The following is a 27,165-nucleotide window of genomic DNA, read 5'->3' on the forward strand; positions in this document are numbered from 1 at the left end:
GTTCTGCAGGATATTTCACAGCCGAGTCATCTCTAACCCCAGCTCCTTGTCCTCTTCCCCCTCCTCCCTCCTCTCCTCCATCCTCCCTTCTCCCCTCCTACCTCTCCTTCCTCCTTCCTGGACTCCAGTCTGCAGGAGTTTGAGTCTGACTTCCAGGAGCTCTGGGATTGGCTTATGGACATGGACTCTGTGGTGACGGACAGCCACGAGCTGATGATGTCAGAGGAGCAGCAGCAGCATCTCTACAAGGTGAGTGGCTGTTACTGACTAACTGTTACTGGCCGACTGTTACTGGCTGACTGACTGACTGGCTGGCTCTTATTGATGGTTACTGGCTGGCTGATTGACTGACTGGCTGGCTCTTATTAATGGTTACTGGCTGGCTGACTGACTAATTGTTACTGACTGGCTGACTGACTAACTGTTACTGGCTGACTGACTGACTGGCTGTCTCTTATTGATGGTTACTGGCTGGCTGGCTGGCTGGCTGGCTCTTATTTATGGTTACTGGCTGGCTGACTGACTAGCTGTTACTGACTAGCTGACTGACTGTTACTGATGGACTGTTATTGACTGACTGTTGCTGGCTGGCTGGCTGGCCGGCTGGCTGTTACTGGGTGGTTCGCTGGGTGGTACTGGCTGGCTGTAACTGGGTGTTACTGGGTGGTTGGCTGGGTGGTACTGGCTGGCTGTAACTGGGTGTTACTGGGTGGTTGGCTGGGTGGTACTGGCTGGCTGTAACTGGGTGTTACTGGGTGGTTGGCTGGGTGGTACTGGCTGGCTGTAACTGGGTGTTACTGGGTGGTTAGCTGGGTGGTACTGGCTGGCTGTAACTGGGTGTTACTGGGTGGTTGGCTGGGTGGTACTGGCTGGCTGGCTGTAACTGGGTGTTACTGGGTGGTTGGCTGGGTGGTACTGGCTGGCTGTAACTGGGTGTTACTGGGTGGTTGGCTGGGTGGTACTGGCTGGCTGTAACTGGCTGTTACTGGGTGGTTGGCTGGGTGGTACTGGCTGGCTGTAACTGGGTGTTACTGGGTGGTTGGCTGGGTGGTACTGGCTGGCTGTTACTGGATGGTTGGCTGGGTGGTACTGGCTGGCTGTAACTGGGTGTTACTGGATCTCTGTTACTGGATGTCTGTTACTGACTGGATGGTGGTGCTCTGCAATGATGTCTGGATGGTGGTCTGGCGTAACAAAGTAAAAAAATACGGATCGCTGTCCATGGTGCTGAAGTTGCGACATGACTATGCGGCTGCCTATGGAATCGATGATAGGCTTCTTCTGTGTTACCAGGGCCTAGCTTAGCTTTAGCTAATGGATAACTGTTTATTGGTTGGCCTATTTGGTCGTCATTTTCTCAGGTTTAACCAAACCTTTGGAGCCTAACAAAGCTATCCACGGTGCCACAATGCTGACATTTAGACTGCTGGCTGGCGGAAATAATATATTACTTGTTCAGTAATTAAAGTTGGAAATTCAAACAATGCAGATTGTAAAATGTATGTTAGATGAAACAAAATACTAATCAGCTACCAAATGATTTTTGTCTCTCGAATATACAGCTGTCCTGTTTAGGCTACCAGAACCTGCATGGCATGTGTCATGGACAGAAAGTTGTTGTGCGTAAAACCAGTCTATTAATGACAAATAGTACAGTCAGTCCACCCTCTATATACTAGCTTAATATGGATTATTTCATTATGCAGTGTAGCCTACTATCTATAGCTATAAACAGTATTAAACTGATATTTAGTTGCTATTTATAAACGTATTATACAAATTATACATCAAATAGGCTAACAATTCTCCTGAAGTATTCCTTGCTGCGTCTCTGTTTCTCTCTTTTTCTCTTTCTCTTACAAAAAAGTTGATCTGTGTCTGTGTTTATCTCTCTCTTTTGTAGTGGACAGTATGGGACTGGGCTATAGTAGCTACAGTATGTGACTGAGCTATAGTAGTGGACAGTATGTGACTGGGCTATAGTAGTGGACAGTATGTGACTGGGCTATAGTAGCTACAGTATGTGACTGGGCTATAGTAGTGGACAGTATGTGACTGGGCTATAGTAGCTACAGTATGTGACTGGGCTATAGTAGTGGACAGTATGTGACTGGGCTATAGTAGTGGACAGTATGTGACTGGGCTATAGTAGCTACAGTATGTGACTGGGCTATAGTAGTGGACAGTATGTGACTGGGCTATAGTAGTGGACAGTATGTGACTGGGCTATAGTAGTGGACAGTATGTGACTGGGCTATAGTAGTGGACAGTATGTGACTGGGCTATAGTAGTGGACAGTATGTGACTGGGCTATAGTAGTGGACAGTATGTGACTGGGCTATAGTAGTGGGCAGTATGTGACTGGGCTATAGTAGCTACAGTATGTGACTGGGCTATAGTAGTGGACAGTATGTGACTGGGCTATAGTAGCTACAGTATGTGACTGGGCTATAGTAGTGGACAGTATGTGACTGGGCTATAGTAGCTACAGTATGTGACTGGGCTATAGTAGTGGACAGTATGTGACTGGGCTATAGTAGTGGACAGTATGTGACTGGGCTATAGTAGTGGACAGTATGTGACTGGGCTATAGTAGTGGACAGTATGTGACTGGGCTATAGTAGCTACAGTATGTGACTGGGCTATAGTAGCTACAGTATGTGACTGGGCTATAGTAGTGGACAGTATGTGACTGGGCTATAGTAGCTACAGTATGTGACTGGGCTATAGTAGCTACAGTATGTGACTGGGCTATAGTAGTGGACAGTAAATGACTGGGCTATAGTAGTGGACAGTATGTGACTGGGCTATAGTAGTGGACAGTATGTGACTGGGCTATAGTAGTGGACAGTATGTGACTGGGCAGTAGTATGTGACTGGGCTATAGTAGTGGACAGTATGTGACTGGGCTATAGTAGTGCTATAGTAGACAGTATGTGACTGGGCTATAGTAGTGGACAGTATGTGACTGGGCTATAGTAGCTGTGACAGTATGTGACTGGGCTGTAGTAGTGGACAGTATGTGACTGGGCTATAGTAGCTACAGTATGTGACTGGGCTATATGTATGTGACTGGGCTATAGTAGTGGACAGTATAGTGGACAGTATGTGACTGGGCTATAGTAGTGGACAGTATGTGACTGGGCTATAGTAGTGGACAGTATGTGACTGGGCTATAGTAGTGGACAGTATGTGACTGGGCTATAGTAGCTACAGTATGTGACTGGGCTATAGTAGTGGACAGTATGTGACTGGGCTATAGTAGCCACAGTATGTGACTGGGCTATAGTAGCTACAGTATGTGACTGGGCTATAGTAGTGGACAGTATGTGACTGGGCTATAGTAGCTACAGTATGTGACTGGGCTACAGTAGTGAGCTATAGTAGTGGACAGTATGTGAGCTATAGTAGTGACAGTATGTGACTGGGCTATAGTAGTGGACAGTATGTGACTGGGCTATAGTAGCTACAGTATGTGACTGGGCTATAGTAGTGGACAGTATGTGACTGGGCTATAGTAGTGGACAGTATGTGACTGGGCTATAGTAGCTACAGTATGTGACTGGGCTATAGTAGCTACAGTATGTGACTGGGCTATAGTAGCTACAGTATGTGACTGGGCCATAGTAGTGGACAGTATGTGACTGGGCTATAGTAGTGGACAGTATGTGACTGGGCTACAGTATGTGACTGGGCTATAGTAGTGGACAGTATGTGACTGGGCTATAGTAGTAGTGGACAGTATGTGACTGGGCTATAGTAGCAGTATACAGTATGTGACTGGGCTATAGTAGCTACAGTATGTGACTGGGCTATAGTAGCTACAGTATGTGACTGGGCTATAGTAGTGGACAGTATGTGACTGGGCTATAGTAGTGGACAGTATGTGACTGGGCTATAGTAGTGGACAGTATGTGACTGGGCTATAGTAGCTACAGTATGTGACTGGGCTATAGTAGTGGACAGTATGTGACTGGGCTATAGTAGTGGACAGTATGTGACTGGGCTATAGTAGTGGACAGTATGTGACTGGGCTATAGTAGCTACAGTATGTGACTGGACTATAGTAGTGGACAGTATGTGACTGGGCTATTGTAGCCACAGTATGTGACTGGGCTATAGTAGCTACAGTATGTGATTGGGCTATAGTAGTGGACAGTATGTGACTGGGCTATAGTAGCTACAGTATGTGACTGGGCTATAGTAGCTACAGTATGTGACTGGGCTATAGTAGCTACAGTATGTGACTGGGCTATAGTAGTGGACAGTATGTGACTGGGCTATAGTAGCTACAGTATGTGACTGGGCTATAGTAGCAACAGTATGTGACTGGGCTATAGTAGCTACAGTATGTGACTGGGCTATAGTAGTGGACAGTATGTGACTGGGCTATAGTAGTGGACAGTATGTGACTGGGCTATAGTAGTGGACAGTATGTGACTGGGCTATAGTAGTGGACAATATGTGACTGGGCTATAGTAGCTACAGTATGTGACTGGGCTGTAGTAGTGGACAGTATGTGACTGGGCTATAGTAGCTACAGTATGTGACTGGGCTATTGTAGCTACAGTATGTGACTGGGTTATAGTAGCTACAGTATGTGACTGGGCTATAGTAGTGGACAGTATGTGACTGGGCTATTGTAGCTACAGCATGTGACTGGGTTATAGTAGCTACAGTATGTGACTGGGCTATAGTAGCTACAGTATGTGACTGGGCTATTGTAGCTACAGTATGTGACTGGGTTATAGTAGCTGCAGTATGTGACTGGGCTATTGTAGCTACAGTATGTGACTGGGCTATTGTAGCTACAGTATGTGACTGGGCTATAGTAGCTGCAGTATGTGACTGGGCTATAGTAGTGGACAGTATGTGACTGGGCTATAGTAGTGGACAGTATGTGACTGGGCTATAGTAGTGGACAGTATGTGACTGGGCTATAGTAGTGGACAGTATGTGACTGGGCTATAGTAGTGGACAGTATGTGACTGGGCTATTGTAGCCACAGTATGTGACTGGGCTATAGTAGCTACAGTATGTGACTGGGCTATAGTAGTGGACAGTATGTGACTTGGCTATAGTAGCTACAGTATGTGACTGGGCTATAGTAGCTACAGTATGTGACTGGGCTATAGTAGCTACAGTATGTGACTGGGCTATAGTAGTGGACAGTATGTGACTGGGCTATAGTAGTGGACAGTATGTGACTGGGCTATAGTAGTGGACAGTATGTGACTGGGCTATAGTAGTGGACAGTATGTGACTGGGCTATAGTAGCCACAGTATGTGACTGGGCTATAGTAGCTACAGTATGTGACTGGGCTATTGTAGCTACAGTATGTGACTGGGTTATAGTAGCTACAGTATGTGACTGGGCTATAGTAGCTACAGTATGTGACTGGGCTATTGTGGCTACAGCATGTGACTGGGTTATAGTAGCTACAGTATGTGACTGGGCTATAGTATCTACAGTATGTGACTGGGCTATTGTAGCTACAGTATGTGACTGGGTTATAGTAGCTGCAGTATGTGACTGGGCTATAGTAGTGGACAGTATGTGACTGGGTTATAGTAGCTACAGTATGTGACTGGGCTATAGTAGCTACAGTATGTGACTGGGCTATAGTAGCTACAGTATGTGACTGGGCTATTGTAGCTACAGTATGTGACTGGGTTATAGTAGCTGCAGTATGTGACTGGGCTATTGTAGCTACAGTATGTGACTGGGCTATTGTAGCTACAGTATGTGACTGGGCTATAGTAGCTGCAGTATGTGACTGGGCCATAGTAGTGGACAGTATGTGACTGGGTTATAGTAGCTTCAGTATGTGACTTCGTCACCAAATGTTTTCCCCATGGCCTGTAGGTCCAGGTTGTAGACCTGACTGTTTTCTATATTTACAACCTAGACCATCTTTTCTGAGACGTGCATTATCTGTCCATTGCACTGTACACAATTTAAGCTTTGTCGTGAATGGTGGATGCCAAGTAACATAATACCAAAGATAGTGGACTGTAGATATTGCAACCACACAGCTCATATGCAGGTTCATCAGTATGAATGAAGTCGCATAATGCTTTTTTGTTTGAGCCCTCAAGAAGTGTTTTCCAGTGAAGGTGATAATCTGTTTGTATCTGCCGATTTGTCTGTCCAGTATCCAGACGACCTGTCCCCAGAGCTTCCTATACAGTTCATCTGTTTCTGTTACGTTTTGACGCCGGCGACTTAAGAAGAATGAGAGGTTTAATTGAAGATGTTACACAACTGCTTAGGCTATTTTAAACACCACTCCCTTCTGCCCAGTTTTCCTGATGTTACTGTGTTGAACCATCCCTGTAACTGTCACTTCTGAAGAGAGATTGTTGTCTTAATTTAAACTAAGAAAAAATGACCTAAGAAGTATTAGGCTCTCGAAGCGCTTTTGAACACCTAAGTAACCTCTTCATTGCACTGGTGCAATTGTATTGTATATTTGTATATTACCCTGTTTTATCAAGTGTTCAAAAACGTGTCAATAATCAACTGACTGGCTTTCTTGATGTCTGTAGTATTCTCTCTAGTATACAATCTGGTTTTTGCTCAGTTTATGGATGTGTCACTGCAATCTTAAAGGTCCTCAATGATGTCACCATTGCCCTTGATTCTAAGCAATGTAGTGTTGTCTCTCTTCTCGTGATGTGTGTTTTGTCCTATATTTAGGTTATTTATTTTTCATCCCAGCCCCCGTCCTCGCATGAGGCCTTTTGGTAGGCCGTCAATGTAAATAAGAATTTGTTCTTTAACTGACTTGCCTAGTTAAATAAAGGTTAAATAAAAATAAATAAAAATTGTAGCCTGAGGCACTTTGATCAGCCACATTCCTGCAGCCCAAGAAACAAACACTTAGCTTCCTAGTACAGTCGTATTAAAACGTTTGGGAACTCCTGACAATTTCCATGATTTCCATTAATAAATAATTGGGTGTTTGGATCAGCAATTTCATTTTGATCTATCAAATAACTGATAGACACAGTAATATTTCAGTAGTGAAATGAGGTTTATTGGATTAACAGAGAATGTGCAATATGCATCAAAACACGATTAGACAGGTGCATAAATTTGGGCACCCCAATAGAAAAATCACATCAATATTTAGTAGAGCCTCCTTTTGCTAAAATAACAGCCTCTAGACGCTTCCCATAGCCTCTAATGAGTGTCTGGATTCTGGATGAAGGTATTTTGGACCATTCCTCCTTACAAAACATCTCCAGTTCATTAGGTTTGATGGTTGCCGAGCATGGACAGCCCGCTTCAAATCATCCCACAGATTCTCAATGATATTCAGGTCTGGGGACTGGGATGGCCATTCCAGAACATTGTACTTGTTCCTCTGCATAAATGCCCAGGTAGATTTTGAGCAGTGTTTTGGGTTGTTGTCTTGTTGAAATATCTTATATAACTTAAACTTTGTGACTGATTCTTCAACATTATTCTCAAGAATCTGCTGATATTGAGTGGAATCCATGCGACCCTCAACTTTAACAAGATTCCCAGTACCGGCACTGGCCACACAGCCCCACAGCATGATGGAACCCCCACCAATTTTACTCTGGGTAGAAAGTGTTTTTCTTGGAACGCTGTGTTCTTTTGCCGCCATACATAATGTCTCTTGTTATGACCAAATAACTCAATCGTTGTTTCATCAGTCCACAGCACCTTAATCCAAAATGAAGCTGGCTTGTCCAAATGTGAGTTTGCATACCTCAAGCGGCTCTGTTTGTTGCGTGTGTGCAGAAAAGGTTTCTTCTGCATCACTCTCTCCCATACAGCTTCTCCTTGTGCAAAGTGCGCTGAATTGTTGAACGATGCACAGTGACACCATCTGCAGCGAGATGATGTTGTAGGTCTTTGGAGGTGGTCTGTGGGCTGTTTTTGACCGTTCTCACCATCCTTCGTCTTTGCCTCTCCGATATTTTACTTGGCCTGCCACTTCTGGCCTTAACAAGAACTGTGCCTGTGGTCTTTCATTTCATCACTATGTTCCTCACAGTGGACACTGACAGCTTAAATCTCAGCGATAGCTTTTTGTAGCCTTCCCCTAAACCATAATGTTGAACAATCTTTGTTTTCAGGTCATTTGAGAGTTGTTTTGAGGCCCCCATGTTGCTACTCTTCAGAGGAGAGCCAAAGAGAACAACAACTTGCAATTGTCCACCTTAAATACCTTTTCTCATGATTTGATGCACTTGTCTATGAAGTTCAAGGCTTAATGAGCTCACCAAACCAATTGTGTGTTCCAAATAATCAGTGCAGAGTAGTTACAGGTATTCAAATCAACAGAATGACAAGGGTGCCCACATTTTTACATAGCCTATTTTTCACATCGGATTTAATTTCATATAACTTAATATTGCTACACTAAAAATCTTTGTCTGGACAATACCCCAGTACTCAGTTTTTATTAGAAAATGAATGGCATGCATTTTCTGTGACGACAGAGTAAATTATTATGCAGCCTCAGAGGGGTGCCCAAACTTTTTCATACGACTGTACATATGGAAATTAAAAAAGGTTTAGGAATTACTCTTTGGAAGGTTATTGTCAAATCGAATTCTAAAAAATAAATAAAAACATTGATGATGTACGCCATTGGAGAGGTACACCAGTGATGGTGGTACTGTACACCCTAGAGGAGGGCTGGTCCACTGGCTTGTAATCACATTCTCCTTGGGCCGGGCCCTAGGAGAGGGGGTGTGTGTGAGTGAGGGGGGGGGGGGGGGGTCTTTAGTAATCCTTTCTATGCACTTCTCTTCCTCTCCACCCATCCCCTGACCCCCAGACCATAGCTAGCATCCTGATTTCCAGAGAGCTTTATTTCTATTTCTATATAGTATCAGAAAAAGTAGATTTGGAGGTTTCAAATACCCTTACCATTGCCAAATAACTCTCAAAATTTAAGAGATGAGCTCTATTTCAAAATATACAATTTTCCAAGAATAACCACTGTTCCATTCGCTCCTCACATGAGCATGTGACAACAGATAGCCCATAGTAACATAATCTAATGAAGATGCAACTGTGTTGTTTTAAATAATAATTGTTTTTGTATTCTGATGTTCCCAAGACCTTCATAAACACAACCAAAGTGTAATTCTTACCGAAAGCATATAGGAAATGTATTTATTAGACTTTTCGAATGTTTGAGTCAAAATTAATCCTCATTGTCTCAAAGGGGGGATGCTTGATGTCCGGCTATTCTAGTGTTAATGACTAGACTGCAGCCAAATGAATTGATGAGAAATGCACAGGGCAACATGTTTTCTGATATGAGGTCACAGACACACTTGTCTTCTGTCCTTCGTGTGCTCCTTTCCTCAGAGGCATGGAAGGAAGGACACTGAGGGAAAGAGACATAGAAAGAGGGAGTGGGAAAGAGAGAGAGAGTCAGAGCGATAGGAGAGAACAATAGAACATTGCAAGATATAGATAAAGATTCCTCTTCTGTTTTATACAGCCTTTGTAGGCGCCTTGTCTCAATGAATTTTTATTAGTGATAGATAAAACTGGCCATATTGTGTTAAGTCAATATGTTTGTTCATGATTAAAACCAACTGATTTGGGCCCTGATATTGATTTCTCTCCCTCCAATGCTAATAAATATGTACTACACTGCCCGTTTGTTCTACATTTTCCATACTGTGTTTTTATCTGCACTCTGTTTTTATCTGGCTAACTCTGGATTGATTGAAAAAGGTAAGTGTGTGTTGGTCCTGTGTTGCTGGCTGGCTGGCAGGCAGGCTGTTGTTTGCCAAGGCTAGGGGATTTTATCATGGTTGAGGGAGAGAGGGCTGACTGCTGGGAGGTACAGGCTGTAAATCAAGCTAATTTAGGCCATTTTTATTGTACTGATTCTGACATTCGTCATCCTTGAATTGCTTTGAGCATATGGCATATTTCAAAAGAGCAGATTGTGAATCATAAAGAAATCAAATGAATAACCACCTTCAGAACTGGAAACAACATAATGACAAGAAATGGCTCCCCAACAGCCTCCTCCTCTCTGCACACATTTTCATTTTCAAACTGCAGAAGGTCACAGTCAAGGTCCAAACTAATCTTCTCTCTCATCTTGCATATTGACCTCACCATTAGTCATATCTCAAATGATAAAGTAGGAAATATCACACCATTTATTTTTTTCTTTTTTTCATTTTATACTGTCATATATACTCTACCGTTCGAAAGTTTGGGGTCACTTAGAAATGTCCTTGTTTTTGGAAGAAAAGCACATTTTTTGTCCATTAAAATAACATAAAATTGATCCGAAATGCAGTGTGGACATTGTTAATGTTGTAAATTACTATTGTAGCTGGAAACTGCAGATTTTTATGGAGGATCTACATAGCGGCAGGGTAGCCTAGTGGTTAGAGCGTTGGACTACTAGGCCTCCCACTCCTCTTTATATTCTGGTTAGAGACCGTTTGCACTGTCCTGTGAAGGGAGTAGTACACAGCGTTGTACAAGATCTTCAGTTTCTGGGCGATTTCCCACATGCAATAGCTTTCATTTCTCAGAACAAGAATAGACTGACGAGTTTCAGAAGAAAGTTCTTTGTTTCTGGCCATTTTGAGTCTGTAATCAAACCCACAAATGCTGATGCTCCAGATACTCAACTAGTCTAAAGATGGCCAGTTTTATTTCTTCTTTAATCAGAATAAGTTTTCAGCTGTGCCAACATAATTGCAAATGTGTTTTCTACTGATCAATTAGCCTTTTAAAATTATAAACTTAAGCTAACTAGCTGCCCCACAGGTATATCTTATGTGATTTTCATTGCTGCTTGTCTTATTGTCATCAGCAGAATTAGTACCTTTGGAATGAAACATTGCTACTGTCTATTAAATACATTTAGGAGAATATCCCTGGCCTATGTGTATTTTAAAACATTTGTTCTCCACTTTGAGGCTAGATCCATCGGAAGAATGTTGTTCACAGGAGCATTGATTGCTGGCATGTACTCTATAGACCGAGTAATGATCAAGCTCCATGTTGTGGAGTGTAACTTTATTTTTCCTGCAGTCTTTTGTCTGGACGTTGTTGACTTTATCCGTCAATGACAATCACCTCAAAATTATTGATTAGCAGAAAGAGCAACCTAATTCGTTCATAGGAAATATCTGAAATATTAATCTGTTCATAAATATCTATGGTGGTTATGCATTCATGGATATTAAATCACTTTAAATCAGGGAGTTTTTTTACGTGATAATTTGTCTTTAAAATGTTGATACTGTACATAATTGACAATGTATCCCCTCTCTCATAGTCCAATGTCTTTGTGCAGTGTTGGTAGGACACAGGACACTAACACGGAACCCAAACCGGTTGCGCGCGTGTGCCATCGTGTGCCATCGTGTGCCGTCGTGTGCCGTCGTGTGCCATCGTGCTCTATCATGCATACATTTATTTTGTCCCCCTACACCAAACGCGATCACGACACGCAGGTAAAAATATCAAAACAAACTCTGAAACAATGACATTAATTTGGGAACAGGTCCAAAAGCATTAAACATGTATGGCAATTTAGCTAGTTAGCTTGCACTTCCTAGCTAATTTGTCCTATTTAGCTAGCTTGCTGTTGCTAGCTAATTTGTCCTGGGTTATAAACATTGAGTTGTTATTTTACCTGAAATGCACAAGGTCCTCTACTCCGACAATTAATCCACACACAAAATGGCAAACTGAATCGTTTCTAGTCATCTCTCCTCCTTCCAGGCCTTTTCATCTTTGAACTTATATGGTGGTCGGCATCTAAACTTTCATAGTATTACCACGACGCCAGGCAAAACAGTTTGTCTTTCAATCACCCACGTGGGTATAACCAATGAGGAGATGGCACGTGGGTACCTGCTTCTACAAACCAATGAGGAGATTGGAGGGGCAGGACTTTCAGCGCGATCTGCGTCAGAAATAGAAAGGAGTTCTATTTTAGCCCTTGGCATCACAGACGCTTGTTGGCGCGCGCGAGCAGTGTGGGTGCAATAATTGAATAACGTGGATTTCTACGTTTATTTTGTGACACTATGTCCGATCTGGTCAGCATGTTAGCAGAGTAAAGCTACATCAAAAAGTTACCGGTATTAATCTATCAAAACATCGTATAGAAATCTTCACCTATTTTACTTCTTAGTTGCATATATATTAGTTCTATAACATGTCATTTTGATATTTATTCTATGTGACTTCTCATTCAAACCATTCATGGAGACAATACTGCAGCATGCGGTAGGGAGATTATCCGTTGTGTCTGTGTGTGTGTGTTTCACAATTCAGGTCACTCCCACATTAGAGACTTTCCTTCTGTCTTTACCTCACATGTGACAGAGGCACAGTTGGTGGCTCTGCTTTGTATGAATATGACAGCCATTATCTGTAATCCTCCCTATGGAACACAGAGAACACGGTATCTATCTGAGGGAGAATGACAATCGGAATGGAAAGCAATTCAATGAAATGGAATGTTGATAACTAGATTCCTGTTTGTTTTGTTTGAGGACTGCTCAGATCAGTGAGAGAGAGTGTGTGTGTGTGTGGATCTGCATTATGCCTGGCTACAAATGTGTATGATTAGGGTTGGTGGAACTACACTCCAGAGGCAAGTTGGGTGTGTGTTTGTGTGTGTGACGCAGTGCTGTGTTGTATGTATCTGTCAGGAGCAGGTGGTGTTTAATGTGGAGATTCAGCTCCATAGGGCTCTCTCTCTCCAGTCACTCCCTGTCAGACATTAACAGTACACACTGAGCAGAGGTTTCACACACACACACACACACACACACACACACACACACACACACACACACACACACACACACACACACACACACACACACACACACACACACACACACACACACACACACACACACACACACACACACACACACACACACACACACACACACACACACACACACACACACACACACACTGTGGTGATACTGCTGGAGGGCTGCACACAGTCTGTGTACCACACACTCATGCACTGTTGAACACACACGTGCACACAGACACATGGCTAGATGCATTAATCATTTTCAATAATTCATAGTGAAGGGATAATAAGAGGAGAGTTAATTTGTTGACATTGTATTACATGAGAAGTAATGCAGTAGCTGTCTGCAGTTTGATTCAAGTCATGTTTGACTCTCCTCCTGTGTCATTTTTACAGGGTTATTGTGAATGACTTCATGGGAAAGCAGGGGAACCGGATGTTTCAATCTAAGCTGGTGCTTGAATTAACCAGAAATGATAACAAGCTCTTATCTTTGCTTGCTTACATTCTCACCTTTTTTTTCAGTGACAGTGACACTTTTTAAAATGTATCCTGAATCAAAAGCCTGCTGACTGAGTACCATGCGTGGCTGTCTGCATCTTCTAATGAAGTTGTGAAGTGTCCTCGTCCTCGCCACCTTTCAGTAGGAATAGGACCGCAAATAAAAGTCACAGTGTGTTTTTGGTTGGTGGGATCCAATTCGTCTCCCGGGAAACCAGTGTCACTTGCAAAAGTAAACAAAGGTTTTTTGAGGCGGCGACTCTACAATTAATAAAAGACTTCCGGGAGGGACAGCTTGCAACAATTTATGCATCTTGGCAAGCAAAGAAGTGACTGTTCATTGAAAGAACATGTGGACACTTAGAAACCAGAGGGAGGGAGTGTGTGTTTGTGGATGCGTAGGTAGTAGGTAGTTTCATCCATCCATTGATGCAGTAACTATGGAGAAACATCATAATGACATGGTGGGGTTAGTGCTGGCTCTGCCTTCAGTCAGCTAACAGTCCTCCATTGAGTTGAGTGTCCCACTCTTGAGCTCCTTACCAAATGGCACAGAATGACTACCCCTCACGAGGCCAATCTTTTCTCACCCCTGTCTCTCTGTCTAACCTGTCACACCTCCTGACTCTTGGTTCAGCTCCAACCTAACCCACCACCTTCTCTTCCCAACACAGCCAATAACCCCTCTACTCACCCTGTACAGCCAATACCCCCTCTACTCACCCTGTACAGGCAATACCCCCTCTACTCACCCTGTACAGCCAATATCCCCTCTACTCACCCTGCACAGCCAATACCCCCTCTACTTGCCCTGTATCACCCTCCTTCTATGAGCAGATGCCAGGGCTGCAATACAAAGCCCGCTGTGTTGGTTGTGGAGGCTAATGTGTGTATGTGTCTGTGTGTGCAAGTGCGCGTGTACGTGTGCGTGCGCGTGTGTGTGTGTGTGTGTGTGTGTGTGTGTGTGTGTGTGTGTGTGTGTGTGTGTGTGTGTGTGTGTGTGTGTGTGTGTGTGTGTGTGTGTGTGTGTGTGTGTGTGTGTGTGTGTGTGTGTGTGTGTGTGTGTGTCTACATGCATTTTGTGTGTAAGTGCTGGTACAGTGTCTATGCATGTGCCAGATGGCTGCTTGCGATGCAAATGGGCTCAGAAAATGGGAGTCATACCACAGGGGAGAGATGCAACACGCAGCAAACCTTGTAGTTCTAGGATGGAGAATCAGAGATCAAACTATGACTAGCTGACCCTTCTCAGAGCTGGGACACAAGGGCAGGTCTTCCTCGCATTGCCTTAAGTAATTAAGTAATTCACACTGCCAAGCATCCTCATTCTGACAGGCGGAAACACACTGCCCAGCATCATCATTCTGACAGGCGGTAAGACACTGCCCAGCATCATCATTCTGTCAGGCGGTAAGACACTGCCCAGCATCGTCATTCTGACAGGCGGTAAGACACTGCCCAGCATCGTCATTCTGACACGCGGCAACACACTGCCCCGCATCTTCATTCTGACAGGCGGTAACACACTGCCCAGCATCGTCATTCTGACAGGCGGTAAGACACTGCCCAGCATCATCATTCTGACAGGCGGTAACAAATTGCCCAGCGTCATCATTCTGACAGGCAGTAAGACACTGCCCAGCATCATTATTCTGAAACGCGGTAAGACATTGCCCAGCATCATCATTCTGACAGGCGGTAAGGCACTGCCCAGCATCGTCATTCTGACAGGCGGTAAGACACTGCCCAGCATCGTCATTCTGACAGGCGGTAAGACACTGCCCAGCATCATCATTCTGACAGGCGGTAAGGCACTGCCCAGCATCGTCATTCTGACAGGCGGTAAGACACTGCCCAGCATCGGCATTCTGACAGGCGGTAAGACACTGCCCAGCATCGTCATTCTGACAGGCGGTAAGACACTGCCCAGCATCGTCATTCTGACAGGCGGTAAGACACTGCCCAGCATCGTCATTCTGACAGGCGGTAAGACACTGCCCAGCATCGTCATTCTGACAGGCGGTAAGACACTGCCCAGCATCGGCATTCTGACAGGCGGTAAGACACTGCCCAGCATCGGCATTCTGACAGGCGGTAAGACACTGCCCAGCATCGTCATTCTGACAGGCGGTAAGACACTGCCCAGCATCGGCATTCTGACAGGCGGTAAGACACTGCCCAGCATCGTCATTCTGACAGGCGGTAATAGACTGCCCAGCATCGTCATTCTGTCAGGCGGTAAGACACTGCCCAGCATCATCATTCTGACAGGCGGTAAGACCCTGCCCAGCATCGTCATTCTGACAGGCGGTAAGACACTGCCCAGCATCCTCATTCTGACAGGCGGTAACACACTGCCCAGCATCGGCATTCTGACAGGCGGTAAGACACTGCCCAGCATCGTCATCCTGACAGGCGGTAATAGACTGCCCAGCATCGTCATTCTGTCAGGTTGTAAGACACTGCCCAGCATCGTCATTCTGACAGGCAGTAAGACACTGCCCAGCATCGTCATTCTGACAGGCGGTAAGGCACTGCCCAGCATCGTCATTCTGACAGGTGGTAAGACACTGCCCAGCATCGTCATTCTGACAGGCGGTAAGACACTGCCCAGCATCGTCATTCTGACAGGCGGTAAGGCACTGCCCAGCATCGTCATTCTGACAGGCGGTAAGGCACTGCCCAGCATCGTCATTCTGACAGGCGGTAAGGCACTGCCCAGCATCGTCATTCTGACAGGCGGTAAGACACTGCCCAGCATCATCATTCTGACAGGCGGTAAGGCACTGCCCAGCATCGTCATTCTGACAGGCGGTAAGACACTGCCCAGCATCGGCATTCTGACAGGCGGTAAGACACTGCCCAGCATCGTCATTCTGACAGGCGGTAAGACACTGCCCAGCATCGTCATTCTGACAGGCGGTAAGACACTGCCCAGCATCGTCATTCTGACAGGCGGTAAGACACTGCCCAGCATCGTCATTCTGACAGGCGGTAAGACACTGCCCAGCATCGGCATTCTGACAGGCGGTAAGACACTGCCCAGCATCGTCATCCTGACAGGCGGTAATAGACTGCCCAGCATCGTCATTCTGTCAGGTTGTAAGACACTGCCCAGCATCGTCATTCTGACAGGCAGTAAGACACTGCCCAGCATCGTCATTCTGACAGTCGGTAACACACTGCCCTGCATCGGCATTCTGACAGGCGGTAAGACACTGCCCAGCATCGTCATTCTGACAGGCGGTAAGACACTGCCCAGCATTATCATTCTGACAGGCGGAAACACACTGCCCAGCATCGGCATTCTGACAGTCGGTAACACACTGCCCAGCATCGGCATTCTGACAGACGGTAAGACACTGCCCAGCTTCGTCATTCTGACAGGCGGTAATAGACTGCCCAGCATCGTCATTCTGTCAGGCGGTAAGACACTGCCCAGCATCATCATACTGACAGGCGGTAAGACACTGCCCAGCATCATCATTCTGACAGGCGGTAAGACACTGCCCAGCATCGTCATTCTGACAGGCAGTAAGACACTGCCCAGCATCATTATTCTGAAACGCGGTAAGGCACTGCCCAGCATCGTCATTCTGACAGGCGGTAAGACACTGCCCAGCATCGGCATTCTGACAGGCGGTAAGACACTGCCCAGCATCGGCATTCTGACAGGCGGTAAGACACTGCCCAGCATCGTCATTCTGACAGGCGGTAATAGACTGCCCAGCATCGTCATTCTGTCAGGCGGTAAGACACTGCCCAGCATCGGCATTCTGACAGGCGGTAAGACACTGCCCAGCATCGTCATTCTGACAGGCGGTAATAGACTGCCCAGCATCGTCATTCTGTCAGGCGGTAAGACACTGCCCAGCATCGGCATTCTGACAGGCGGTAAGACACTGCCCTGCATCGTCATTCTGACAGGCGGTAATAGACTGCCCAGCATCGTCATTCTGTCAGGCGGTAAGACACTGCCCAGCATCATCATTCTGACAGGCGGTAAGACCCTGCCCAGCATCGTCATTCTGACAGGCGGTAAGACACTGCCCAGCATCCTCATTCTGACAGGCGGTAACACACTGCCCAGCATCGGCATTCTGACAGGCGGTAAGACACTGCCCAGCATCGTCATCCTGACAGGCGGTAATAGACTGCCCAGCATCGTCATTCTGTCAGGTTGTAAGACACTGCCCAGCATCGTCATTCTGACAGGCAGTAAGACACTGCCCAGCATCGTCATTCTGACAGTCGGTAACACACTGCCCTGCATCGGCATTCTGACAGGCGGTAAGACACTGCCCAGCATCGTCATTCTGACAGGCGGTAAGACACTGCCCAGCATTATCATTCTGACAGGCGGAAACACACTGCCCAGCATCGGCATTCTGACAGTCGGTAACACACTGCCCAGCATCGGCATTCTGACAGACGGTAAGACACTGCCCAGCATTCTGACAGGCGGTAACACACTGCCCAGCATCGTCATTCGTCATTCTGACAGGCGGTAATAGCTTCGTCATTCTGACAGGCGGTAATAGACTGCCCAGCATCGTCATTCTGTCAGGCGGTAAGACACTGCCCATCGTCATTCTGTCAGGCGGTAAGACACTGCCCAGCATCATCATACTGACAGGCGGTAAGACACTGCCCAGCATCATCATTCTGACAGGCGGTAAGACACTGCCCAGCATCGTCATTCTGACAGGCAGTAAGACACTGCCCAGCATCATTATTCTGAAACGCGGTAAGGCACTGCCCAGCATCGTCATTCTGACAGGCGGTAAGACACTGCCCAGCATCGGCATTCTGACAGGCGGTAAGACACTGCCTAGCATCGTCATTCTGACAGGCGGTAAGACACTGCCCAGCATCGTCATTCTGACAGGCGGTAATAGACTGCCCAGCATCGTCATTCTGTCAGGCGGTAAGACACTGCCCAGCATCATCATTCTGACAGGCGGTAAGACCCTGCCCAGCATCGTCATTCTGACAGGCGGTAAGACACTGCCCAGCATCCTCATTCTGACAGGCGGTCATTCTGACACACACTGCCCAGCATCGGCATTCTGACAGGCGGTAAGACACTGCCCAGCATCGTCATCCTGACAGGCGGTAATAGACTGCCCAGCATCGTCATTCTGTCAGGTTGTAAGACACTGCCCAGCATCGTCATTCTGACAGGCAGTAAGACACTGCCCAGCATCGTCATTCTGACAGTCGGTAACACACTGCCCTGCATCGGCATTCTGACAGGCGGTAAGACACTGCCCAGCATCGTCATTCTGACAGGCGGTAAGACACTGCCCAGCATTATCATTCTGACAGGCGGAAACACACTGCCCAGCATCGGCATTCTGACAGTCGGTAACACACTGCCCAGCATCGGCATTCTGACAGACGGTAAGACACTGCCCAGCTTCGTCATTCTGACAGGCGGTAATAGACTGCCCAGCATCGTCATTCTGTCAGGCGGTAAGACACTGCCCAGCATCATCATACTGACAGGCGGTAAGACACTGCCCAGCATCATCATTCTGACAGGACACTGCCCAGCATCATTATTCTAAGACACTGCCCAGCATCGTCATTCTGACAGGCGGAGCACATTATTCTGAACACGGTAAGGCACTGCCCAGCATCGTCATTCTGACAGGCGGCCAAGACACTGCCCAGCATCGTCATTCTGACAGGCGGTAAGACACTGCCCAGCATCATCATTCTGACAGGCGGTAAGACACTGCCCAGCATCGTCATTCTGACAGGCGGTAAGAGACTGCCCAGCATGCCCAGTCATTCTGACAGGCGGTAAGACACTGCCCAGCATCGTCATTCTGACAGGCGGTAAGACACTGCCCAGCATCAGCATCATTCTGACAGGCGGTAAGACACTGCCCAGCATCGTCATTCTGACAGGCTGTAAGACACTGCCCAGCATCGTCATTCTGACAGGCGGTAAGACACTGCATCATCAGCAGGCGGTAAGACACTGCCCAGCATCATTCTGACAGGCGGTAATAGACTGCCCAGCATCGTCATTCTGTCAGGTTGTAAGACACTGCCCAGCATCGTCATTCTGACAGGTCATTCTGACAGGCAGTAAGACACTGCCCAGCATCGTCATTCTGACAGTCGGTAACACACTGCCCTGCATCGGCATTCTGACAGGCGGTAAGACACTGCCCAGCATCGTCATTCTGACACTGCCCAGCATCGTCATTCTGACAGGCGTAAGACACTGCCCAGCATTATCATTCTGACAGGCGGAAACACACTGCCCAGCATCGGCATTCTGACAGTCGGTAACACACTGCCCAGCATCGGCATTCTGACAGACGGTAAGACACTGCCCAGCTTCGTCATTCTGACAGGCGGTAATAGACTGCCCAGCATCGTCATTCTGTCAGGCGGTAAGACACTGCCCAGCATCATCATACTGACAGGCGGTAAGACACTGCCCAGCATCATCATTCTGACAGGCGGTAAGACACTGCCCAGCATCGTCATTCTGACAGGCAGTAAGACACTGCCCAGCATCATTATTCTGAAACGCGGTAAGGCACTGCCCAGCATCGTCATTCTGACAGGCGGTAAGACACTGCCCAGCATCGGCATTCTGACAGGCGGTAAGACACTGCCCAGCACTGCCCAGGTCATTCTGACAGGCTGACACTGGCGGCATTCTGACAGACACTGCCCAGCATCGTCATTCTGACAGGCGGTAATAGACTGCCCAGCATCGTCATTCTGTCAGGCGGTAAGACACTGCCCAGCATCGGCATTCTGACAGGCGGTAAGACACTGCCCAGCATCGTCATTCTGACAGGCGGTAATAGACTGCCCAGCATCGTCATTCTGTCAGGCGGTAAGACACTGCCCAGCATTCTCGGTAAGACACTGCCCAGCATCATTCTGACAGGCGGTAAGACACTGCCCAGCATCATCATTCTGACAGGCGGTAAGACACTGCCCAGCATCGTCATTCTGACAGGCAGCCCAGCCCAGCATCGTCATCCTGACACGGTAATAGACTGCCCAGCATCATTCTGTCATTAAGACACTGCCCAGCATCGTCATTCTGACAGGCAGTAAGACACTGCAGCATGCATTCTGACAGTAACACACTGCCCTGCATCGGCATTCTGACAGGCGGTAAGACACTGCCCAGCATCGGCATTCTGACAGGCGGTAAGACACTGCCCAGCATTATCATTCTGACAGGCGGTGAAGACACTGCCCAGCATCGTCATTCTGACAGGACACGCCCAGCATCGTCATTCTGACAATAGACTGCCCAGCATCGTCATTCTGTCAGGCGGTAAGACACTGCCCAGCATCATCATTCTGACAGGCGGTAAGACACTGCCCAGCATCGTCATTCTGACAGGCGGTAAGACACTGCCCAGCATCCTCATTCTGACAGGCGGTAACACACTGCCCAGCATCGGCATTCTGACAGGCGGTAAGACACTGCCCAGCATTCTGACAGGCGGTAAGACACTGCCCAGCATCATTCTGACAGGCGGTAATAGACTGCCCAGCATCGTCATTCTGTCAGGTTGTACAGACACTGCCCAGCATCGTCATTCTGACAGGCGGTAAGACACTGCCCAGCATCGTCATTCTGACAGGCGGTAAGACACTGCCCAGCATCGGCATTCTGACAGGCGGTAAGACACTGCCCAGCATCTGCCCATTCTCATTCTGACAGGCAGGCGGTAAGACACTGCCCAGCATGCCCAGCATTATCATTCTGACAGGCTGCCCAGAAACACACTGCCCAGCATCGGCATTCTGACAGTCGGTAACACACTGCCCAGCATCGGCATTCTGACAGACGGTAAGACACTGCCCAGCATCGTCATTCTGACAGGCGGTAATAGACTGCCCAGCATCGTCATTCTGTCAGGCGGTAAGACACTGCCCAGCATCATCATACTGACAGGCGGTAAGACACTGACAGTCATTCTGACAGGCGGTAAGACACTGCCCAGCATCATCATTCTGACAGGCGGTAAGACACTGCCCAGCATCGTCATTCTGACAGGCGGTAAGACACTGCCCAGACATGCCCAGCATCATTCTGACAGGCGGTAAGACACTGCCCAGCATCATCATTCTGACAGGCGGTAAGACACTGCCCAGCATCGTCATTCTGACAGGCGGTAACTGCCCAGCATTATCACTGCCCAGCATCATCATTCTCATTCTGCCCAGCACATTCTGGCGGTAAGACACTGCCCAGCATCGTCATTCTGACAGGCGGTAAGACACTGCCCAGCATCGTCATTCTGACAGGCGGTAAGACACTGCCCAGCATCGTCATTCTGACAGGCTGTAAGACACTGCCCAGCATCATCATTCTGACAGGCGTAAGACACTGCCCAGCACACTGCCACTGCCCAGCATCCTCATTCTGACAGGCGGTAAGACACTGCCCAGCATCGTCATTCTGACAGGCGGAAACACACTGCCCAGCATCATCATTCTGACAGGCGGTAAGACACTGCCCAGCATCGTCATTCTGACAGGCGGTAACACACTGCCCAGCATCGTCATTCTGACAGGCGGTAACACACTGCCCAGCATCATCATTCTGACAGGCGGAAACACACTGCCCAGCATCATCATTCTGACAGGCGGTAAGACACTGCCCAGCATCATCATTCTGACAGGCGGTAAGACACTGCCCAGCATCGTCATTCTGACGGTAATACACTGCCCAGCATCGTCATTCTGACAAACACACTGCCCAGCATCATCATTCTGACAGGCGGTAAGACACTGCCCAGCATCATCATTCTGACAGGCGGTAAGACACTGCCCAGCATCATCATTCTGACAGGCGGAAACACACTGCCCAGCATCCTCATTCTGACAGGCGGTAAGACACTGCCCAGCATCATCATTCTGACAGGCGGTAAGACACTGCCCAGCATCATCATTCTGACAGGCTGTAAGACACTGCCCAGCGTCATCATTCTTACAGGCGGTAATAGACTGCCCAGCATCGTCATTCTGTCAGGCGGTAAGACACTGCCCAGCATCGTCATTCTGACAGGCGGTAAGACCCCCAGCCCAGCATTGACATCCTGATAGGCGGTAAGACACTGCCCAGCATCGTCATTCTGACAAGCTGCCCAGCATTATCATTCTAACACACTGCCCAGCATCGGCATTCTGACAGGCGGTAAGACACTGCCCAGCATCGGCATTCTGACAGGCGGTAAGACACACTGTCATTCTGACAGCACTGCCCAGTCATTCTGACAGGCGGTAAGACACTGTCATTCTGACAGCATGCCCAGTCATTCTGACAGGCGGTAAGACACTGCCCAGCATCGTCATTCTGACAGGCGGTAAGACACTGCCCAGCATCGTCATTCTGACAGGCGGTAAGACACTGCCCATCATCGTAATTCTGACAGGCGGTAAGACACTGCCCAGCATCGGCATTCTGACAGGCGGTAAGACACTGCACAGCATCATCATTCTGACAGGCGGTAAGACACTGCCCAGCATCATCATTCTGACAGGTGGTAAGACACTGCCCAGCATCGTCATTCTGACAGGCGGTAAGACACTGCAGCATGACCCAGCATCATCATTCTGACAGGCGGTAACACACTGCCCAGTCATTCTGACAGGCGGTAAGACACTGCCCAGCCTCGTCATACAAACAGGCGGTAATAGACTGCCCAGCATAGTCATTCTGACAGGCAGTAAGACACTGCCCAGCATAGTCATTCTGACAGGCAGTAAGACACTGCCCAGCATCATCATTCTGACAGGCGGTAAGACACTGCCCAGCATCGTCATTCTGACAGGCGGTAAGACACTGCCCTGCATCGTCATTCTGACAAGCGGTAAAACACTGCCCAGCATCGGCATTCTGACAAGCGGTAACACACTGCCCAGCATCGGCATTCTGACAGGCGGTAAGACACTGCCCAGCATCGTCATTCTGACAGGCGGTAAGACACTGCCCAGCATCATTCTGACATAAGACACTGCCCAGCATCGGCATTCTGACAGGCGGTAAGACACTGCCCAGCACATTCTGACAGGCGGTAAGACACTGCCCAGCATCGTCATTCTGTCAGGCGGTAAGACACTGCCCAGCATCGTCATTCTGACAGGCGGTAAGACACCGCCCAGCATCATTATACTAACAGGCGGTGATAGACTGCCCAGCATCATCATTCTGACAGGTGGTAAGACACTGCCCAGCATCATCATTCTGACAGGCGGTAAGACACTGCCCAGCATCGTCATTCTGACAGGCGGTAAGACACTGCCCAGCATCGGTAAAACACTGCCCAGCATCGGCATTCTGACAGGTCGGTGAACACACTGCCCAGCATCGTCATTCTGACAGGTGGTGACAGGCGGTAAGACACTGCCCAGCATCGTCATTCTGACAGGCGGTAACACAGAGCCCAGCATCGTCATTCTGACAGGTGGTAACACACTGCCCAGCATCGTCATTCTGACAGGTGGTAACACACTGCCCAGCATCGTCATTCTGACAGGTGGTAACACAGAGCCCAGCATCGTCATTCTGACAGGCGGTAACACACTGCCCAACATCAGAGGGGGGGAAGGAACCAACCTCCTTGTTTCATCAACAAATTTGTCACATTTTAGAATAAAACTTTTGTGAAATATCACAACCTCTTACTTTTAAATACAAGGAAACGCGTGTTTTGTAGGTCTCAAATGTTCCTATGCCATTTCATGTAATTTATACATGAAACAAACTGAATACTAATAACTAACTTTATTGATTATTAGATTGAGAAGATTTGGAAGCGCCTAGGAGAGCGGGATGAGGGGGAGACAGAGAGAGAATGTACGGTAGGAAACAAAGTAATAGTGAGAGTAGAAGACGCAGATGGAAGGGTGTGGATGTTAGTCTCTTTTAACACCTTTTAACACCTTTACATTACTAATTGACTCTTCTATTTTTGTCACCACATAGATTAACCATTTGGAATAACCACATAGCTTTACCTTAAGCTAAAGTCAGGGAGGTAGGCAGGTAGCCTAGCGGTTAAAAGAGGTTGGGCCAGTAACTGAAAAGCCGTTGGGTCAAATCCCTGAGCCGACTAGGTGAAGGATCATTGGATGTGTCCTTGAATAAGGCACTTAACCCTAATTGCTCCTGTAAGTCACTGGTTAAGAGCATCTGCTAAATGACAAGTTATGTTTTAATCATGTGGTTGATCCTGGATATCTGTAGTGTGAAGCTAGCCTGGCATTTGAGTCATTTAGCAAACGCTCTTACCTAGAGCGACTTACAGGAGCAATTAGGGTTAAGTGCCTTCCTCAAGGGGACATCGACAGATTTTTCACCTTGTCAGCTCGGGGATTCGAACTAATGACCTTTCAGTTACTGGCTAAACACACTTAACCGCAAGTCTACCTGACAAAGACCCTCCAGTCCAAACATTGCAATATGACAGCATTCAACAGTGTGGACATGGGTCTCTAGTGAGGCTCTGTAAAACTACCCTACTCTATTCTCTCTATCTCCTGCTGAGTTGAAGTCAGAAGTTTACATACACCTTAGCCAAATACATTTAAACTCAGTTTGTCACGATTCCTGACATTTAATCGTTGTAAAAGGATCATCACTTTATTTAAAAAATGTGAAATGTCAGAATAATAGTAGAGAGAATGATTTATTTCAGCTTTTATTTCTTTCATCACATTCCCAGTGGGTCAGAAATGTACAAACACTCAATTAGTATTTGGTAGCATTGCCTTTAAATGGTTTAACTTGGGTCAAACATTTCGGGTAGCCGTCCACAAGCTTCTCACAATAAGTTGGGTGAATTTTGTCCCATTCCTCCTGACAGAGCTGGTGTCAGGTTTGTAGGCCTCCTTGCTCGCACACGCTTTTTCAGTTCTGCCCACAAATCCACACATTTTCTATAGGATTGAAGTCAGAGCCTTGCGATGGCCACCCCAATACCTTGACTTTGTTGTCCGTAAGCTATTTTGCCACAACTCTGGAAGTAAGCATGGGGTCATTGTCCATTTGGAAGACCCATTTGCGACCAAGCTTTAACTTCCTGACTGATGTCTTGAGATGTTGCTTCAATATATCCACATAATTTTCCTTCCGCAAGATGCCATCTATTTTGTGAAGTGCACCAGTCCCTCCTGCAGCAAAGCACCCCCACAACATGATGCTGCATCCCCGTGCTTCACGGTTGGGATGGTGTTCTTCGGCTTGCAAGCCTCCCCCTCTTTCCTCCAAACATAACAATGGTCATTATGGCCAAACATTTTTGTTTCATCAGACCAGAGGACATTTCTCCAAAAAGTACGATCTTTGTCCCCATGTACAGTTGCAAACCGTAGTCTAGCTTTTTTATGGCGGTTTTGGAGCAGTGGCTTCTTCCTTGCTAAGCGGCCTTTAAGGTTATGTCGATATGGGACTCGTTATACTGTGGATATAGATACTTTTGTACCTGTTTCCTCCAGCATCTTCACAAGGTCCTTTACTGTTTTTTCTGGGATTGATTTGCACTTTTCGCACCAAAGTATGTTCATCTCTAGGAGACAGAACACGTCTCCTTCCTGAGCGGTATGACGGCTGCGTGGTCCCATGGTATTTATACTTGCTTACTGTTGTTTGTACAGATGAACGTGGTACCTTCAGGCATTTGGAAATTGCTCCTAAGGGTGAACCAGACTTGTGGACGTCTACAATTGTTTTTCTGAGGTCTTGGCTCATTTCTTCTTTTGATATTCCCATGATGTCAAGCAAAGAGGCACTGAATTTGAAAGTAGGACTTGGAATACATCCACAGGTACACCTCCAATTGACTCAAATGATGTCAATGAGCCTATCAGAAGCTTCTAAAGCAATGACATAATTTTCTGGAATTTTCCAAGCTGTTTAAAGCCACACTCAATTTGGTGTATGTAAACTTCTGACCCACTGGAATTGTGATACAGTGAATTATAAGTGAAATAATCTGTCTGTAAACCATTTTTGGTAAAATTACTTGTGTCATGCACAAAGTAGATATCCTCACCAACTTGCCAAAACTATAGTTTGTTAACAAGACAGTTGTGGAGTGGTTGAAAAACAAGTTTTAATGACTCTAACCTAAGTGCATGTAAACCTCCGACTTCAACTCTACCTATTATAAAGGTCAGAAGAAAAAGGCCATTTGTTTCCATAATTCTCTCAATGACCAAACGCTCCATAATAGATTGGACATAAAGGAAGTGTTTTCCTCTAAACACACAGAGACAGCGCTCGTCCCCAAACAAGAGGCCAGCCTGCCACCCGATTATCCTGTCAGCCAGCCAGGGAGCCAACCAGCCAGTCAGGCAGCAGCTGTGTCACCACCCAACTCCCCATACCACCTCACATCTCTCTCTCTCTCGCTCTCTCTCTCTTTTGAGGGCTCTCTCTCTCCTTCTTGCTCACTCTCTCTTATTCTCTTTCTCTTTCACCCTGGACTGAAGCTCAAGCAGAGGTTTTTAATTTATGTTTTTTTTCTCCCTCTATTTTTTGGTTTCACTTAATGAGCAGAGCAGAGCAGACTTGACTCTGTATACAAATGTGAAGCCCTTAGCTTGCTACTTTCAGCTACCCTGCCCCTCCATCCACCCGTCTGCCCTGTAGCTGGTTCCATTGGAGTCCAGCTAATTACTGTGGTTATCTTGGGCTCCCCCACCACTAGATTCTAATTTCAAATAGCCTATGGTGCTTGGTGGTAGCGCAGTCAGGCAGTGTGCTACGTAGCAACGCAGGACCCTTTCCATTTCAGACACCTCATTAACGCTGCCTCCAAAACCAATCAGTCCAACTCTACATAGGTAGACTGGA

At 47.0% G+C, this 27,165-nt stretch overlaps 1 protein-coding gene across 1 annotated transcript in view; it reads left to right on the plus strand.

Annotated features, from left to right (window-relative positions):
• The window catches only part of akap6 (A kinase (PRKA) anchor protein 6), a 313,910-nt gene that overhangs the window by 189,760 nt on the left and 96,985 nt on the right, over positions 1–27,165 (plus strand). The window contains exon 9 of the mRNA XM_046367705.1: positions 129–249. Within this exon, the coding sequence (XP_046223661.1) occupies positions 129–249 (121 nt within the window). The remainder of the gene's footprint in view (positions 1–128; positions 250–27,165) is intronic.

Source organism: Oncorhynchus gorbuscha, linkage group LG10 (genome assembly GCF_021184085.1).
Source record: "Oncorhynchus gorbuscha isolate QuinsamMale2020 ecotype Even-year linkage group LG10, OgorEven_v1.0, whole genome shotgun sequence".
NCBI classification, from domain to species: domain Eukaryota; kingdom Metazoa; phylum Chordata; class Actinopteri; order Salmoniformes; family Salmonidae; genus Oncorhynchus; species Oncorhynchus gorbuscha.